The 20,236-nt window shown below is 50.2% G+C and overlaps 1 protein-coding gene across 1 annotated transcript; it reads right to left on the bottom strand.

Moving 5' to 3' along the window:
• Window positions 1–5,189: 5,189 nt before the first annotated feature.
• LOC128794289 (serine/arginine repetitive matrix protein 1-like) lies at window positions 5,190–19,086 on the bottom strand. Its single transcript, XM_053954037.1, has 3 exons — window positions 19,083–19,086; window positions 6,193–7,731; window positions 5,190–5,482 (listed from the first exon to the last, which is right to left on the bottom strand). Exons 1-2 carry the CDS (start codon window positions 19,084–19,086, stop codon window positions 6,794–6,796), a joined length of 942 nt encoding a protein of 313 aa, XP_053810012.1. The 3' UTR covers window positions 5,190–5,482; window positions 6,193–6,793.
• Window positions 19,087–20,236: the final 1,150 nt, after the last annotated feature.

Here is a 20,236-nt window from a genome sequence, read left to right on the forward strand (position 1 = left end):
CTGTGTCCTGTCCCTCCATGCCTTGTCCCCAGTCCCTCTGCAGCTCACCTGGAGCCCCTTCAGGCCCTGCAGGGGCTCTGAGCTCTCCCTGGAGCTTCTCCTCCCCAGGTGAGCACCCCCAGCTCCCCCAGCCTGGCATGACCCCGTGAGGTGTCACCCACTGCTCTCTCTCCTGTCAACCTTTCTCAGGGAAATTATGATTTTTCTGATTTCCCAAATTACTCCTCATTAACATGAAAAAGATAATTTCCATTTGGCAGCATTAGCATGAATAAAACATCCCTGGGATAATGACCTGCTCGGGGCTAGAGGTGCTGACCTTCAGAAATGAGGACAGAGCTGGGGCTGGGTGCAGGAGTGAGAAAATCCAGGGACTTCCAACCTTCCTCAGCTTGGAGGAGAAGAGAGAAAATTTTCCATTGCTGAATATTCACATTAGGGGCGTTTTTGAGCTAATATCATTTGGGTTCAGGATTTCTGCGCGCTGCCTGCCAAAAATAAATGACTGTTGAGAAGGGGCTGCTGCGTGGGGACGAGCTGGGTGAGGCTGCACATTCTGCAGGGCGCTGCAAGGGAAGGGGAACACGAGCAGCCAGCCCAGACACGGCCCTGGGCCAGCAGCAGCTCCTGGCAGGCACCCAGCACGTGGGGAGAGGGGCAGCAATCTCCAAGGGATGAGGAGGGCAGGGGTCAGCCAAGCATTTGAGGAGGTCTCACCTTGATTTTTCAAACCACAGAGCTCGATACCCTCTCTAAAATATTTATCCCTTTAGGTTTTCATATCACATCACTGCAGCTTTTTTTCTTTTTTTTTTTTTTGCTTTTTTTTTTTTTTTTTTTTTGAGCACCAGGACCTCAACGCAGCAGGAAAGCGAGCTATTGATTACAGGCTGTTTCTAATTAACGAGGCATTCTGATATTGTGCCTGTGATCGGGGTCCTTAGTGGGAAAAGCTCAATTTCTTCCCCTTAAATATCGTTTCGGCGGTGCCTCTGCTCTCACGGATGCCAGCAGGCACGCACACAATTGTTTCTGCAATCCAGCACGAGGCACCCAGGGGTTCCCACCCTGCTCCTGGCCCTGGGCCACCTTCCCCTGCAGTTCATGGCATTCTGCCTCCAAACAGCCTCGCTGAGAATTTGCACCCATCAACAGCCCCGTGTAACACGACGTGCCAGCTTATTTAGCGCCGGCAAATTCATCACTCAGCAAGAGTCAAGGCTCTCGTACCAAGCAGTGCTCCCACTTCCCAGTCGCTGCCATCTCACTTGCTCCGCGCAATTTGCCAAAACCTCTCCCTCGCTCGGCCCTCCAAGGATCTCAGAGCAGTGGAAGGCATTTCAGTGGTCAGAGGAAGCCCAGAATCAATTCCCCTCGGCAAGGCAGCCCTGCCGCGTGTCCCAGCACGCTCTGATGTGAGGAATATGCACAAATGGATGGGAATACTGAACCTGGGCAGCGGAGCAATTGGACACCGTCACATTAACACACCACCTCCTCCACGGCTGGGCAGGGCAGGGCAGGGCAGGGCAGGGATCTCCTTCTGCACGGGACCCTGGCCATTTGTCATGCAAGTGCTGCAGATGACCAGTGACGAGCCGCGGGAAATTCATCATCGTAATGAATGGCCACGAGTGCAGTTCCTTTTCATAACATGTTATCATTGCAGTAATTAACTGCCTGCTTGTTCAGTTGTGCACCAGAGCTGCTGCACGTAATCCATCACAGTTTCCAGTGGTAACAGCGCATTTAACACATCCTCAGCCATGAAATTCCGTGCCTTTGGCACAGAGGGAGCTGCTTTAACACCCCACCGCCAGCACAGCCCGTGGTTTGTGTCACTCACGGGTGCTCCACAAGCCCAGGGCTGCCCGTGGTGTGCACAGGGCTGCCCTGGGATGTGGGAGGAGCTGGAGGATGCCCTGCCTTGCACGACCACAAATACAGCCCAAATAATAAATAAATAAATAAATAAATAAATAAATAAATAGCAATAATTAATAAATAATAATAAATAGTAAGTAATAAATAATAAATAGTAAATAATAAATAAATAAATAAATAAATAATAAATAATGAACCTTCCCACTACAATCAAGGGCAAATAGGTTTGTTCTGAGGGGTGTCACTTTCCTGTGCTGTATCCTTGCAGAGGAGCTGCTCCAGGCAATCCCAGCAATTAAATTGCCACGAGGCTCAAACCCCATCCCGAATCTCCTAAATAAAAACAGGGCTGGGGGTCACTGTGCACAGCTGTCCCCACCACAGCACTGGCAGTGTCACCCAGGCCAGGGGACGCCCCCAGCTCCAGCCCCTCCATTCCTGCAGCCCATCCACACAGCTGCAGCACCCCCCAGCTGGGAAAGCACCAGAGAGCTCACAAAGAGCTTTTTCCTGCAGATAATGCATGGGAGGTCAATGATTTTCATCTCTCATGGTGCTGGTTTTTAATGCTTCTTCAAATTTTGGAATTCTCTGCATCCTTCCTGACCAGGGGCACTGGTCCTGCACCAGCTCCCACCTCCTCTGCATCCAGGAGCTTCCCAGCTCCTCCTCTGCCCTAATGCTGCTCCCATCTCTAAGAGAATTCATTCTGATGAAAGGATTAACTTGAGAGAGAGGTTTTAAATACCCCAGGCTCCTCCACATCTGCTTTATTTTCCATAGTGTTTCATTCCACCTCAACAGGAGGAGTTAAACCAAGAAATTCCCCAGGGACAGAGAACAAAAAGCCAGGGATGGGGAGGTAGGTGCACAAAAACCCCCACAGAACAGCTCCAGGATTGCCAGGGATAAGAGAAGGGTTGGTCACTGCAGACAAATAAGATTAGCACAGCAAGACACTGGATGATTAAAACACTTGTCCTTATGCAAAATTCAGCAGATATTCCCAAATGTCCACGGCAGACAAATTGCACCATCTGGTCAGTGAGATAAAGTCTTTAAACAAGAACTTTGCAGGCTGAAGGTTCTCAGCTGTAAAAACAGGTCATGCTGGTGCCCTGTGATTTGCCAAATCGAGGGCAATCCACTCTTCCTCTTCTCTCCCACTTCACTGCAGCATTAAAAACCACATATGGTGCCTTCCCAAAGTGATACTGTCCAGAAGAATAAAGGATCTGATCTCAACTCTCTCTTTTTTACAGTGATAATTTCCGATTTTGTCTGATTCCAGATGCCAACATTATTGCTAAAACACCATTTTTCCTGTTAGGAAGCTATCTCATTAATAAATATATTTCTATATAAGCTAATTAATAAATATGGTCTAACTTATTTACGCCATATTCAGCAGGGTCTGAAGGCCTTTGAGCAGCACCTGTGGAACCACACAGGAATTTCTCACATCATGTCTGTGAAACGAGCCCAGGAAGCACAAGGAGCCCCAAAAACCCCAATAAAGGAACATCTGGGGCAAAGGTGGGGGCAATCCCTCCGTTTATCTCAGCCCAGCCAGGTCAGCCCTCGATGCAGGAGCCCACCAGGCTCCCCACGTCAAACACCTGGAAATTGGCACTGGTTTGGCATGTGCAGGCAGAGCTGCCAAAGCCCAGGCAATTAGTGCACAGCACGGAGCCTTTCCCGAGGCTGGCACGGCCAGGGCACCTGGAGACAGCTCCTAAGTGAGGTGGTGAAACCCACAGAATCCATTCTGAAGAGGGATGAACTGACATTACATAATGACCTCGGTGCCTGGGCGCCGGGAGCTCGGCAAGGAGCAGCTTTGCACAGGGGGAAGATCTGCCCTGCCACTGTGAGTTCAGGGATCTAACAGCCTTAATTACTGTTTTATACATTCTACTAATTTCCTTGATTGTGCTGTGAAATCAAAACACATAATGAAGACCTTTTTCCCCCGCTAATAAAAGCTGTCAAAGTAAATAAATATTCATCCCCATCTGCCCCTCTGGATGAAAGGAGAATTAATTGATAATTTTCAGAGCTCTGTAACCTCCTGCCCGGTGCTCTGCTCGCTGAGGGCTTTATGTGGAGCCTGCCTCCCTGAAATCCTGTTAGTACAAGTTTAAAAGTCAGACAGGCATGGTGCACTAAATCAAATCTGTTTTCTAGGCTGCATCACGTGGCGAAACACCCATCTGTTCCTCAGGAGCTCGGTGCAAGCCGGTGTTCCACGTTCCCAGCAGCAGGCTGCTCTCAGGTGACCTGGGTGCAGCCCCAGCAGCGCCGTGCCCATCAGGACACCTGCACAGATCCTGATCTCCCTGCTCTGAGTAAGTTCCTCCGTGTTGGAGGCCAGCCCTGAGCCCCTCACTGGGTTTGGGACCCTGCTGGGGGATGGAGGGGAGCAAACCCAGGCGGGTGATGGACGGGCAGATGTGGCTCCCATCGTGTGGCTGGCCTTTTCCCTGCTGTCCCTGCAGTTTGGGTGCACAGCTGTGATGTTCAGGGAGACATCTGAGCACAGAGGGGAGGCTGCAGGTGCCGCTCGCACTTCCAGGAGGGCACGGCCGCGCCTGGAGAGGCTCCGGGAGGATGTGAGGACATTTAAAAATTCATTTGCAGTGCAAATCTTAACTCCTCTTCGTCACACAGAATCCCGGAATGGAAACGTGCACCCCGTGCCAGGGATGAGAGGGAATAATCACAAAGGTAAATGCCACTCGAGGGATTTTATCTGCTCGTGACATTTGCAGGAGCTCGTTCTTCCTCCGGCTCGCACGTCCCGCCAGGGCAGCCCTGGCTGGGTAATCTGCACGTCCAAACTGCTAAATCCTTCCAGGAATTCCGGGGGATGGAGATGGGGGGGTCACTGCAGATGAGCAAACATGAATGGAGCACAGGACGGAGCCCACGGGGCGAGGAGGAGGTGCAGATTCCCAGGGAAGCCAATTCCACATCTGCACAGGTGTCAGACGTCCCAGGAACACATCCCTGCCAAGCCTGCTGTAAAGCAGAGCTCTGGGACTGGGGGGGATTTCAGTCAGCCCTGAGCAGGGTAATCAGTGCAAAGCCCAGGAGCAAAAACCCCATCTCGAGCCCAAGTCTGCAAGCAGACACACTGGAAAAAGTCGGGAGTGTCAGGTTTATGGAAGCAGTGGTGTGGGGGTTATATACATATTTTATATCAATATATTCTCACACCTCTAGATCTCCAGAAAAGGAAAATCCATCTCTTTCAGAACCAGCTGCTGGACGTGAATTTATTAAGATGAGTGAAGCTACTTCATTCCCCTTTAGTGCCTGGAGGTTGAAAACTCAGGCAATATTGCCTCTCCCTGGCATCAGAGCACTCCATTTCTCCCCAAAGTTCTCAACAATAATTCATGCCTCCGTATGGCATTGATCAGCCAGTCTTTGAGATCCTACTCTTTTGTCTACATCTTCTCTTGCACTCAGCTCCTAAGACCACGGGGAAGAAAGGTTTCTGGCAGGAAAGATAAAAAACTATTTATTGTACTGACCTTTTTGATTAATGGGTGGAGTTAGGTGTGAAATCATTTTTATCAGGTGAACATAATGCCTGCAGGACAACAAAAAGGGCATTTCAATTTTTTATCAAAACCCTCAGTGAGAGCACAATCCCCCAAGGTGAACTTTGGGGACAGCCCCAGTAGCCAGGAGTGAATAAATATCTTATAACTTTAGTATTAGCTGAGGACTGGCTCATGAATCAGCAGGGATCATTTGAAGGAGCCAGGCTCTCCTGCTCCCTGCCTGTGGAGAGTGATTCCACGGAGCTGTGCTGTCAGGAGATGCAGTCAGGCAAACCTGGACACCACATTTTCTAAATAACTCTGTTATCAACTCTGCCTCCACTGGGCTTTGTGGTCTGAAATCATCCACTTGAGCCTAATTAAGCAGACATTAATGAGACCAGAGTGTCTGACTGCGTGCTAGTCTCTCAAAATATGACAGAGCCATTCCATTTTTTGCCACAGTGCTGCAGGAAACCTGTCTGCCCAATGCTTATCAGCAACACAAAGTCCCAGCAAAATCATGGAACTGCTTCCTTGGAGCCTGTGACTCTGACCCTGGACTCAGGATATTCCATGGAAACCAAATCAAAGCTGCACACACAGTTATACCAGGCAGTTAACAATACACATGAAGGCTTGTGTACATTTTAAAATACATTTTGGATCACTGGTTGAATTAATGAGCCCTTAAAACTTGTTCAAAATTAACCCTCCTGACCCAAGCCCTGCCAGATGGGGTTTGAGCTGTGTTTACCCAGGCATTGAATTCTCCCAGGCACTGGAAAACTCTGACACTTGATCACCTTCCAATCCTTGCATCGTGATTGTAGGAACCGAAACGCACGGACCTGGATGTTTAAGGCTATAAAAGTGGAAATGTTTCGAGGCAAAATGGCCTTTTAATAATTCTTTCTGAGCCCAGCATGGCTGAGATTGCAGGCTGTGGTAACAAATCAAGGATGTTTTTTTGGCAAAGGGCTGGAAAGGGCACTCTGTCAGACAGAGTTCTGTTATCTTTGCACCCCCAGCTTTCTCCAGCCAGAGAGGGATGATCTGGAAATAAAACAAGGGCTCCTTGGGTGGCCTGCAGACAGAGAGGGTGGGAAGTGTCCACAGAGCAGAGGGTTTGGAGCATCCCTGGGGGTTTGGCCTCTCTGGGAGGATTTGGCTCTCTCCAGGGTGCTGGGATGCAGCTGCCTCTCTCTGGGATGCAGGGATGGAGCTGCCTCTCTCTGGGATGCAGGGATGGAGCTGCCTCTCTCTGGGATTCAGGGATGGAGCTGCCTCTCTCTGGGGTGCTGGGATGGAGCTGCCTCTCTCTGGGATTCAGGGATGGAGCTGCCTCTCTCTGGGATTCAGGGATGGAGCTGCCTCTCTCTGGGATGTTGGGATGGAGCTGCCTCTCTCTGGGATGCAGGGATGGAGCTGCCTCTCTCTGGGATGAGGGATGGAGCTGCCTCTCTCCAGGGTGCTGGGATGGAGCTGCCTCTCTCCAGGGTGCTGGGATGGAGCTGCCTCTCTCTGGGATGAGGGATGGAGCTGCCTCTCTCCGGGGTGCAGGGATGGAGCTGCCTCTCTCTGGGATTCAGGGATGGAGCTGCCTCTCTCTGGGATGAGGGATGGAGCTGCCTCTCTCTGGGATGCTGGGATGGAGCTGCCTCTCTCTGGGATTCAGGGATGGAGCTGCCTCTCTCTGGGATGTTGGGATGGAGCTGCCTCTCTCTGGGATGCAGGGATGGAGCTGCCTCTCTCTGGGATGAGGGATGGAGCTGCCTCTCTCCAGGGTGCTGGGATGGAGCTGCCTCTCTCCAGGGTGCTGGGATGGAGCTGCCTCTCTCTGGGATGAGGGATGGAGCTGCCTCTCTCTGGGATGAGGGATGGAGCTGCCTCTCTCCGGGGTGCAGGGATGGAGCTGCCTCTCTCTGGGATTCAGGGATGGAGCTGCCTCTCTCTGGGATGAGGGATGGAGCTGCCTCTCTCTGGGATGCTGGGATGGAGCTGCCTCTCTCTGGGATGAGGGATGGAGCTGCCTCTCTCTGGGATGCAGGGATGGAGCTGCCTCTCTCCAGGGTGCTGGGATGGAGCTGCCTCTCTCTGGGATGAGGGATGGAGCTGCCTCTCTCCGGGGTGCAGGGATGGAGCTGCCTCTCTCTGGGATGAGGGATGGAGCTGCCTCTCTCTGGGATGAGGGATGGAGCTGCCTCTCTCTGGGATGAGGGATGGAGCTGCCTCTCTCCAGGGTGCTGGGATGGAGCTGCCTCTCTCTGGGATGCTGGGATGGAGCTGCCTCTCTCTGGGATTCAGGGATGGAGCTGACTCTCTCTGGGATTCAGGGATGGAGCTGCCTCTCTCTGGGATGCTGGGATGGAGCTGCCTCTCTCTGGGATGAGGGATGGAGCTGCCTCTCTCTGGGATGCAGGGATGGAGCTGCCTCTCTCTGGGATTCAGGGATGGAGCTGCCTCTCTCTGGGATGAGGGATGGAGCTGCCTCTCTCCAGGGTGCTGGGATGGAGCTGCCTCTCTCTGGGATGAGGGATGGAGCTGCCTCTCTCCAGGGTGCTGGGATGGAGCTTCCTCTCTCCAGGGTGCTGGGATGGAGCTGCCTCTCTCCCCGCCGCCTCCTGCACCCCGAGCGTTTCCAAGGCTCGCCCACTCAAGGGCATCATTATGACGACTTTGGAACTCATTCCTCTCTGCCCGTCTCCGTGCATAATTTCAAATAAGCCTCCCAGGCAACCAGCAAGGAGAGCTCCACGGAAAGCAGTGGCAGGCTTTGAAGTTGGAGTCTCTGTTCTGTTTCCAGACAGATTTTGATTTAATGATAGATGCCTGCCCTGCCAGGGAAGAAATTTCGTAATGAATCAAGTACTGTGGGTATAAATAGAACCCAGCCGCAGTGTGGAGCGAGGAGAGAGGGAGCAGAGGACGGGCTGGACTTTGGGTCGAGCCCAGCTGGGCTCAAGTCTGGGCTCAGCCACCCCTCAGGCTTTGCCCTGGGGTAAAAGCCTGGCTGGGGCTCATTTTCCGTGGTAAGGCAGCAATAACCCGGGCACAGCCGGAGCCCAGGTGTGAGCTGGGACAAACCCAGCTGGGACAAACCCAGGCGGTGCCAGCAGCCAGCCTGGCCCAGAGCCCTGACTTCACAGTGTTTACTCCTGAACAAGGAGTGCCCATCTCAGCTATCCCGAGGCTGGGATGCCTGCAGCTTGTCAGCAAATATTTAAAGGTTTCAGAATAATCGAATGACTTGGGTTGGAAGGGAAGTTAAAGCCTATCCAGTGTAATCTCAAAGATTATGTACTATTATCTGGTTATTATAAGTTAGTTTTCATTACTGCTTCAGTAACTATAAATTGCAGTTGGTGACATCAATAATATTAATAAAGCACCCTCAATTTACTCATTATAATTTAAGCAACATCTAAACAACTCAGTTAAGACGTAAATACATTTCTTACCCCAGATAAAGCAGTGCCTGTTTTTATCTCTGCCTGGGCATCCAGTGATGTTATTAATGCCCAGCAAAGCACTCGAGGCTCATCCCCAAAGCAGCAGAGGCACAGAATTTCAAACACACCGAGGAGGCAGCAGAGATTTCACCTTTCCAAAGGCATTTTGCAGCTTCCCCCAGCCAAAAAGGGTTAAAGGCTGGTGAGTGGCCACTGATGGCTCTCGCTGAGGATTTGGGGTTTACCCGTGATGAGATCAGGTCTGTGTTAGAGCCACCCTTCCTTCCACCTTCTAGGAGACAGCGTAGGACAAATGTCTTCTTTAAAAGAACAGCTGGGAAGGAAACACAAAGCCCTGGTGCAAGTTGCAGTGAGCAAACCAAGCAAGGTTTAGCCAGGCCAGGGTTTATTCACATCTGTCATTAATTCCTCTGCTCCTCTCAGCTTCCCCCTGCCCTGCATCCAGGGGCCCGTGCTGCACTCTCAGAATCCCCCCAGAGGATTCCCACTCCCTTTTCCCACCCACACGGACACCTCCCCCTCCACAAGCAGCAGATCCCACCTGGCTCGGGGTGGCCAGAGCCCAGGCAGCCCTTTGGGACCTTTCCCTGCTTCCCTGTCCATTCCCATCCCAGCCTCTCACCTCGGTCAGCCTGACCAGCTGGGATTGCAGAGATCCTTTAACATATTTTGGGGGAAATGGCACAAGAGGCTGAGAAGCACTGCATGCAGGCACCCACCAGCTGGTTCCATCAGCTGCCAGCAGCCGGCTGGGAAGGAAACTCCTCTCCCAACTCCCCACTTTTCCTCACCCTCAGCTATGTGCAGCTGTAATTCCATCTGGAATGGTGGGAAACACACTTCCTTTCTCTTTCGAGATTTATATTCCAGTTCATGCATGCAGTGCTGATATTCATCTTAAAAACCAGCAGCGAGATGATCCCACTGTGACTTTCATTTCTCAGATACGACATCCTTGTCAGCCCTGGAGAGCTCAAGTGCTCTTCCTTTCACACCTATTAGGTTGGAACAAGCCTTAAAAGCATGAATAACCTTCCCCACAACATAATGAAAGACCTTATTACAGCCTGGGATTAATTTTTTCTAATCTATTTACAAGCAAAAAGGTCGAACTCAAATTTGACAGTGAGGAAGGGAGGCAGGATTCATTATCTCCAGAAAGAGTCGAGAAAAATGGATGAGCATAAACAGAAGATAGTTTTGGAGCTTGAATCCATGTCCTAGCCTCTAATTAAAAATTACCCAGCAAGGCACTGCTTCGCAAACACCATTAGCTACAGGAAAAATGAAATTCCTAATTACTGAGCAAAAATATTTTGATCTCAACATGTTTTTTTTTAGTTTTAAAAAGCCATCTTTACTGTTCAAACCCACGTTCCACTCCTTTTCCTTCTCCATGTAAAAGCTCTGCTTTATCCTTTTATTATCAAAGGACCAGCAGGACATAACCACACATGGAGCACTGATTTTTTTTTTTTTTTTTCATTAAGTTCTTCTCACAAAGCTCACCTTGCTGCCCACGAATCTCCTCTCATTCCCTCTGACTGCAGCTGTGGGCATGAGAGGCAAAGCTGGGGTGAGGTTGTTCCTTACTCAGCTCTGCTGTCACAGCTCTGGAGAACAACCTTGAAATGGCTGAACTGGCCAGAACTGGTGGAGAATTCCTACAATTCCAGCAGCTGGTTTAGCTGGACAGGGGGAAACGGGCAGGATCAGCCTGGCTGATGTGGGACGATGATGCTGTTGAGCCAGGGACGGGCGAAATGACTCGCACGATTTCAGAAGGCAAATGAGAGATTATTCAAAAGCACCTCTCTCTTTTATAGAGAACTTCATGAGCATTAATTCCATTGGTTCTAAAGTAAAACATCTCACCTGATTGGCACACTGGACTCGGGTCAGTGTGGCAGAACAGATCTATAAACAATATGAATGGAAAGCAAGATCACAGATTGTTTACATTCCTCTCGGGCTTTTTCCCAGGCTTAGCCTGGCAGAAATCTTTCTCTTTTTCTCTCTGACTGAACTGGGAATATCCACAGAACCCCGGAGATGGGCAGAGGGAAGGGATTGCACACACACTGCTGAGGTGAGCACCCACACCAGGCACTTCTGGGCACACAGATCTCAGCCCGGGATTTGGGAACGGGCTCGGCTCTGCCTCGCAGGCTCTGCTGTTCCTGAGGCTGTGCCTCCCTCTCCAGGCAGCCCAGGAGCTGGCACTGCTGCTGGCTCTTTCATCCAGCCCAATTTCTTCTCGATTTCCCATCTAACCCTGCCCTTTGTCGGTTTGAGACCATTCCCCCTTGTCCTCTCACTGCCCTTGTAATTATTTGCTCTAATAATTATCATACTTGTATTATTTGCACTGATGCTCCTTGAGTAGCTGACTGCACTCCCTGGGCACCAGAGGAGTCAGTGGCCAGAGGTAATTTGTATTTATCCCATGTGCTAACTGTATTTGTACATGTTTATTGCATTTAAGTGTGCAGCGAATTTATTTATTTAACTCTGTGAAAAGAGTGCCAGGAGGTTTTTCAGTTTGTTTCCATCTTCACCAGCTGTAAATAAACCCAAGCTCATTAAGAGCCCTGCACTGCTTCCATTAGTGCTGGAGCTGGTGCTGCCAGGCTGGGCACGATCTTAGTCCTGCCACAGGAATCACATGGAATCACAGTTCCTAACAAAGCAAGAAACCAGTGGGGAACAGCGTCCAGAGCTCCTGGAGCCAGCCCAAAACACCACTCTGTGCAATTCCTACTAGAAACACATGCAAATGCCATTCTTCTTCTGGGGTGTTCCTTACCAGAGCCAGGCAGAGGGATGTGGGCACTGGAGGATGCACTTCTGGCTCAGAGTCAGCTGCAGCCTGGGGAATCAGACGTGTATCACCCACTTGCTTCTTCTGTTCTTCCTAAAGCAAAGAGAGAATGTTTGGGGTGCCTGAGCAGCTGGGATTGAGGGGATTGTCACTATTGGACACAAAAAGAGTACACAGAAGTTTGGTAAGTTTAAAAGAGAAAAAAAAGCCAGTTATAGTCCAACATCTGGTATTTATAGAATTCTAAACGTGACCGTGGATTGGAGGATGGAATTACCACCTCTCCAACCACACTGGTCCGAAGATCAAGCAATCATTCCTCTCCACCCACAGAGAAATATGTAAACTATTTTATTTATACATGAAATTGTGTGGGAACTCTGACTCTCAAAGATGGAAACATTATCAGAAGGCTGAAGAAGTTTTACGAGAACTTTAAAACTTTCAAAAGAACTATAAAAGAAAACTTCACACTTTAAAAAATCAGGGCAACAGGGGATGGCAGAGGATGGCTGGGTCCCAGTGCCTTTTCCCCGAGCAGTGGGAATTAGCACCACGAAGGCAGAAATCCAAGGGCTCCAGCAGGGAGAACTCGGGGAATTCCATCCCTGCCTCGGCTGCCCGAGCACAGCAAATCTCTCACCTCTCCTAAAATCCACATTGCTGCCAACACGGAGCTCTTGGGGCAGCTGAAGCACCCGGAACAGAGCCCACTGCAGTCAGACCCATCAAACATCCATTTTACAGGCTGTGGGTGCTTATTCCCAGAGAATTCAAGCACCTGCAGAAAGGGAAGAGCAGTTCAGAGCTTCAGTCCTCTGGCAGAAAGGTTGGAGTTTATTCTAAACGGCTCTTGAGATTCCTGAGTGCTAAAGAAAGGAGGATTAAAGAAAAAAGAAAAGGGGGAAAAAAAAGGAGAACTAGAAACCATGAGAGTTTTAAATCCCAGACTAAATAAACAGGATTATTGACACCGCCTGAACTGAACAGGTTTCCTGCCTGGGGCAGGGAAGAAAAGGGAGGTGGAGAAAAGGGAGGTGGAAAAGCTTTCCTGCAGCTCCAGGGGTGGCAGGAATTGGAGCAGATTTCGGGTACCAGCTGGATTTTCAGGCACTGCACATCTCCAGAGCCCCGCGGCCGGGGATGGGAACGGCGGAGCCACGGAGCCAGATCTCTGGAATTCCTGCAGAAACGGCACTTTTGAAAACTTCATCCCTGCTGCGGGCTTAAGCAGGGGATAATTAGGATTTAGTGAAGCCTGCAACCTTTCTGCTCTGCTCTCTGTGCTCTTCATGAAAGGGGGAAGATGAGAGCCTGCACAGCTCGCAGCCCCGCTGCCCTTGTGTTTGTGGTCACCTTGCTGGGTACCTGTGGCTTCCCAGTCAGGCTCCAGGATCCCTTCCACCTCCTCCCCACACCCTTCCCAGAGCACAGGAAAACTCCAGCAGATTTCTCCTGATTCTCATTGTTCACGAGCGTAATCATCAGTGGATGAGTCTCAGCAACTATTCAAAAGGATTTTCAAAAGTCACTTTTAAATAAGGCTTATAAAGTCCTGATAAAACTCCTTTCCAAAAATCCGGGCATCCATTTCTGAAAACAAGTCTGGAACAGCCTGTTATCACTATTTATGTCTTCATTTTTTGAGTTTGCAGCTCATTTTCTGACAACTCACAGGGTGTTTAAACAATTTGGCTGCGTCCTCTGGATAATTATAATGAGCTACAGCCTCCCAAAACCCCCCAGAAAATGAGATTCTGCTCATGCTGACTTAATCTGGCTACAGCATTCATCCTCTCCCCTGGGAATAGTTACAAGATGTAGAGGACTTCTTGCCAGAACAGGGGGGAAGAAAGGAAAAAGCAGCCGGTTGTGATTGTTCCCTCACCTTCCACCCCTCTGCCTGCCTGGCACCCAGGGCTGGGGGAAAGCCCCTCCAAGCCAAAGCCCTGAGCCTGCAGCAACACATCTGCCACTTGCTGCCAATTAATTCGGTGTGAAGGCCGAAAATACCGAGTGGGAAGTGGCCATAAATGTGAATTATTGGCTTTGGACTCCCTGTGCAAGGTGCTGCCCGGGGCAGGGGCAGCTCGTGGTGCTGGCAGGGCTGGATTTTCCCCCGGCTTGGCTCCATGGGGAGCTGGGGTTGCTCCCTCCCCTCCCCTTTGTCCCAGCGCAGCCAAAAGCAGAGCCTGGAACCCTCCTGGGGCTGTGCTGGGCTCTGGGGAACCAGAGGCAGGGGCAGGACCCCTCACAGGGATGGCACTCCAGCAGAGCCGTGCTCCAGCCAGCTGGGAACTCAGCAAACCTTCACTCAGAACAAGAAATGTCCCAGCGGGGTCTCCCCCTCCCAAGGGGAACTGGAGCTGGGGTTTTCCTGAAGGGAGCCACGAGAATGATGGAGAGGGAGTTTGGAGAAGGAGCTGGAGCACCAGGACACGGGGGAACAGCTTCCAGCTGACAGAGAGCAGGGTTAGGTGGGAGATTGGGAAGGAATCCTGCCCTGGCAGGGTGGGCAGCCCTGGCACAGGGTGCCCAGAGCAGCTGGGGCTGCCCCTGGATCCCTGGCAGTGCCCAAGGCCAGGCTGGATGTGACTCTGAGCAGCCTGGGGCAGTGGGAGGTGTCCCTGTGTTCTGGTTTGAAAGCAAAACCAGTGAGAGACTCCAAGTCAGAAATACAATTTATTGGGAAAAGGGAAAACAAAAGACAAAAATACACACAATGATACAAAAGGAAGACCTCTGGCCAAGTCAGAATACAACCTGACACCCCTTTGGCCAGCGTGCTGGTAGCAGTCCAAATTGGAGTGGCTGCAGTCCTCTTGGAGTGGCAGATGTGGTTGCTGTGTCTTCTTGGAAACCTGTGGAAAGGCTGCCTTTCTGTCTAGAAATCCCTGGATTTATCCAGGTGGGAATGCCTAGCTTCTCCCCCTGGGCGGAGCATCTCACAATGGGCTGATGTTATTTTGAGTCGCAAGGTGTGTTCTTAATCACCTGTTAAACAGAACTGGCTCCTGGAGAGTGTTATCCCTGACATTGATGGGCCCATTAACAGGAGATGAGGAAAACTGTCCAGATGCAACTGCTACTGGGATGGTGATAAGAAACACCTTGGTGCTCAGTCTTGGACACCCTGCCATGGCAGGGGTGGCACTGGGTGGGCTTTGAGGCCCCTCCAACCCAAACCATTCTGGGCTTTTCCACAGTGCCACTTGCTCTTAGCCAGGGCCAAAAGGGACATGAAAGCCTGGAAAATGTGTGGGTGCTGCTCAGCCATCCCACAGTGCAGAGGTGGAATGGGGAATGATTTGGCTGGACAGGACTGAAAAACAGCTGGAAAATCTTTCTGCATTGGCAGGAATCCCCAAGGATTCCACAGGACTGGTGAAGAGCACATCCTGTACAGCGGTGGGATATTTTTTTTTCCCCACCATTATCATTATCATTGTTGTAATTATTATTATTATTATTTGCATTTTTCTGGAGTCACACACCGCCATGACAGAGCTGGGGATGAGGACTCGCTGATCACTGATGGATTTGGCTGGTCAGGCCCTGCAGAACCATTCATCAGCACTGCCTGCCCCCTGCCCTTGGCCAGCTGCAGTGGCTCCCTCACCAGTCCCTGATCCATGGAATGTTTGCCTAAACATCTGCGAGGCAGGGAACAGCCAATTAACTCGCTGTAATTAAGGCTGATCACGCGGTGATTTGAGCAGGACCTTGGTGAAAAGGGCACAAAGAGTCTCCCATCACTCATTAATGTTGATAAAACACCGCAGCTCCTCACTAAATAGATGCCCATCAACGCTGCTCTGCCAAATTGCAGCACAAAGTGTTTTAATTAATACAGGGCAGGTGCTACACGGGGGATAGACAATGAAGGGAAGCTTGGGGTTAGGCATTAAAAATTGGAGTGGCTCCAGGGATGAGATGGTTTCCATCCTGTGTCAGCCAAATCCAGGTGGAAAAGAGGAACTTGTGATGAGGCACCAAGCCTTAGCTGCCCCCTGGGTCAGGTTTTACCTCCTGGGAATGTCCTGGGACAGGATTTGCCCATGGAAAGGTTGTGCACCTGCAGAAGCCCTGGACAGCACTCCTAGAAGGGGGCTGGTGCTCATTCCCTCAGTCCTGAGCAAATGTTTCCCTTGTCCTTGAGATCTTCCCATTAAATCCACCCTTGTCTCCTGTGGAAAGCAAGCCTGACCTTTCCCACCGAATTAAGAGCCAATTTATTACATATTTTAAATTCATAATGAGATCAAAAGGGATAATGCTCAGATGACCCGGAGATCAGCCCAAGACACGAGAGATAATTGTTTCCTTAATTGCCACGCCTGAATTAAATTACTTGTGCCGTGTGTGTGCTCAGATGAGGGGAGCAAAGGAGGTGTCAGAGCCCTGAGTGCTGCCCTGGCAGCTCCTGCTGTGTCGGAGTCTCCCCCAGACTGGGGTGACCCCGGATGGTGGTAAAGTCTCTCCTCCAACCCGTGCCTTCAAAGAAAGACTCAGCAGTCTTCAGTCGTGTGGTCTCAAGGCAGTTTCTTGCACGTTATCTCAAGGCACACAGAGTCCCTGACATTGTCCCTGACTCCTTCTCCCTCTGCGTCTCCCACCCAAGGGGCTGGTGCCATCTTTTATATCACACATTACCTATTAAATGTTTATAGTTTTTCCCCAATGCCTATCACCTGTATTGAACAGTGGCTTTCTACTCTAAACCAATCTGTGAGTGCCAACATCACCAAGAACATGGGGGATAGGAAGGAGAAAGAAGGAGGACAGGGCACACCCAAATCCCTCCATCTCAGAACCTCTGACCCCATGTACAAAACTCAGACCCCTCTGTACAAGGCCTAAACCCCCCTGTACAGCACTCAAAAATCCTACCTTTTACTTTGTGATTACTTCTATTATAATATCTGAACTTTTGTGATTTCTTGTTCTTCCTGCAAAGTTGGTAAATTGTTCCATGGGTTAAATTCAAAACCACAGGGGTTTCTGGCTGCCTGCCAGGGTCTCAGAGGCTTCTGCCCTGGGCCTGGAACATCCAAGAGTGTCTGAGGGACACCTTGGGTTCCGACACTGCTGGAGCTGGGCTCAGCTTGTGACAGCCCTGCCCACCTGCAGCTCCCAAGAGCTGCTCACCTGTGCCAGGGCCACCAGGTCCAGCCAGGGACAGCTGCACTCCGTGCTGCACTGCTGGGAATTCAGTTTTATCCCAGCTCTGGCCAGCTGGGGAGGAACTCGGACACACAGCCATGAGAGAAGGGCCAGGGGCTGCCCCAAGATCTCCACTCTGACCTTGGGTGTTGCCCTGATTTTTAAAAGTGTGACGTTTTCTTTTATCGTTCTTTTGAAAGTTTTAAAGTTCTCATAAAACTCTTTTAGCCTTCTGAGAATATTTACGTATTTCTAGTGGAGTTCTCACACTGTTCATGTAAATAATGATTGTTTTGCATTCTTCTTTGTGAGAGGACAAAATTAACAGACTGTTGGTTTGACCAGGGTGGTTGGAGAGGTGGCAATTCCATCCTCCAATCCACTGCCACTTTTGGAATTCTAGATATTGCGAGGTCAGAAATAAAATTATCTCTTTTTCTCTCTTGAGCTCACCAAGCTTCTGTGTGCTCATTTGGTGTCCAATAACAGCACTTGGGCACTGCCAGGGATCCAGGGGCAGCCTCAGCTGCCCTGGGCACTCCCTCTCTCATTGTTCAAAAGTCCATTTAAAAGTCTCAACCCCTTCCCCCTGAGAGCTGTGCCAGTGCCGAGGCTGCCTGGGAGGCTCTGCACCATCCCATGTGGGTGACAGGGACACCAAGCACCCCCTCCCTGGCACTGAGGGGCAGGAGAGCCTTCCTCCCAGCCAGCCCCAGCTCTGCCCACAGCCCCCTGCACAGGCTGCCCTGGAAAGGTTGGATGAAGACACCAATATGCTCCTTACACTGCTTTTTATGCATTATTTATCAGTGGTTAAGGAACTGGGGCTGTTACAAACAGCAGCAAATGAGGGTGGCATTAATTTTAAAGAGTCTGTAATAGCTATCAGGTGGTTACAGGATTTATTATAAATAACTTAAGGGTTTGCTGAGTTCTCAAACCTGCACCAACAATTGATCACTGAATAAAAACATTCGAGTGAAGTGCAACTGCAAGTTATTTACCCTAGTGTGAAAACCTGTTTAAACCTGCTAAGAAGGCCCAATTAAAGAGAGAGAAGACATAACAGCCTGTTGCTCTAGTTCCAGGATAGGTGATCCAAAGAATTAAAGGATAACATTAAAATGAAAAGTATATGAGGAACCTCTTGCAAGGTGGGAGCACCCCCAGAGCTGCTGCTCCACATTCCCACCCACGGGAAGGAGGAGATTGCACCTCCCAGCCTGCTGGGTGAGTGTGCAGGAGCAGGGAATAACAGACCTGGAAGCTGAGGATTAATAGCAGGTCAGTTAAAGGGTTCACGGGAGGTAAATCGGGGAAAAACAGCACTCGGATAATTCCCATCAAAAAAATCCCCAAAGCCTCTGGCTGGAAGTTCAGGTCCCGGAGAGGAAGATGGGATCAGAGCAGAAAACAAGATTTGGGGTTGTGCAGAGGGCAGAAATCTGCTCTGAACCAAAGATGCTGATGCTCTGGTGGCGTTCACTGAGCACAAAGAGGAAATGATTGCTTGGGAGGAGGTCAGGGCAGAGCTCCCAAAAATCCACGGAACAGCAGAAAGCACTCAGGGCTCCCTCACAGGGCAGGCTCCTTCCCAAGTCCCACCTAACCCTGCCCCTGGGGCAGATGTGACACCCCAGGGGCAGCTTTGGGCACACACATTTTTGGTGACATCACCTCATTTCGGTCCACCTGCGTTTGCAATGTCAAGAGGAAAGAAGAATTATCTTTTTTCAACAGGTTTGAGGACTTTTTTACCCCAGAAAGTCCCCTGACCCCCAGCTCCTGTGCCCAGGCATTCCCTTTGACCAGGTCCTGGGAGCCCATGGGGGAGCAGCTCCAGCCAAGCCCTGAGGGGCACGAGCTCCTTCCTTCATCTCGCTGCATCACAAACAATTTCCATAGAAACTGGAAACATTCCCTAAACCAACAGAGGCTCCCTTCTTTCCAGCAATTATCTTAAGGTCTGATTTGCATTTTAAATGTCACCTGTATAAATTAAAACTGTTTACTGCTCACACTGTCATTATTCTGAGTCATCTGGCAATAGCCAGCTACAGACTTCCTTTGTTTGCAGCAGAAAGCTCCACACGAGAGCATCCCCTGGAACGCTCCGGGGCTGCCTCCTCTGACACAGGTGCCTGGCTCCTTCTCCAGGCTGTTAAGCATTCCCCTTTTCCCTGAACTCACTCATCGTGGCGGTGAAACTCGTGCAGAGCATCACTTGGGTCCATTTTTCAGCTGCTGCTGCAGACTGCACAGCTGTTCTCTCCCGAAGGATCCCGGGAAGCAGCAGCATCCCTTATTTTCCAGCTCTGCTTTGCATTCTCCTGCATTCATTTTTTAAAACTTGGAGTCATTTTTGGGTTATAAATGACTTTTTTTTTTTTTTTTTCCCCTCATACTAAACTTCAGGGACAAGCAGAACATCTCCACGTTTGAGAAGTTTGAAAACAGCTTTGATGATTCAGCTAAGCAGCAGGCTGTGCTCCTAACGGATCACTGGCAAACTGGGCTGCTCCCAGTTCAGACTGGGAGTCCTCTCCTGACCCACAGAGCACACGGCTGAGGCCAGCCCTGAATTCCAGCCCCTGTCCTTGCCAGTGAGGCTCTGCTCCCTGTCACACGCCCGCTGTGGCTGATGCATGGCACCACTTCTCACTTCACTGAGCTGGGAAAACACTTCCCAGACATCAGTGCAGCCTTTGACCAATCCCCACCTTCCCAAACCATTTCCACCACCCCTCCCCACCATTTCCAACACTCAAGCCAGTAAAAGGCTCTGAAATCTGCCATGGTCAGAGCAATGTTCCCAAATTTTAGGTGGGGAAATCCAGAGTCCAGCCAAGTCTACCTGTGTCAGGTGGATGGGAACAAGCAGCAGTGATGAGGGGCAGTTTTACAGCACTTCACCCCCAAAAAAGGCTTTATAAAATGTACCACAAAGCCAGGAGAAGCTGGAAGGGCAGGTCCTGACCCCCTGCAAAAACCCTCTGATAATTAGTTGTTAATTACAGTCCTCTGGTTCTCGTTATTTCATTGTAACAATTCCCAACAATTTTCTTCAATTATTATCCCAATTTTTTTTCCATCCTTCAGACAAATTCTGGCAGTTGAACCTGACTACACTTGGGATTAGAAACTGAAGAGGAGCTGCTAAAATCACAGTTCCTGCCTGGAAATTAAAAACTGGGAGAAGAAAGACACTTCCCTTAAATATTCCCCAACCAAGCCTTCAATAAATAAATAAATAAATAAATAAATAAATAAATAAATAAAGCAGAAACATTGAAAATTCGGGAAACCTTCCCCCCAGGTCTGAGCCTCAGCATGGGAGACAAAAC

The sequence above is a fragment of the Vidua chalybeata genome, chromosome 12, assembly GCF_026979565.1.
Source record: "Vidua chalybeata isolate OUT-0048 chromosome 12, bVidCha1 merged haplotype, whole genome shotgun sequence".
NCBI lineage: Eukaryota > Metazoa > Chordata > Aves > Passeriformes > Viduidae > Vidua > Vidua chalybeata.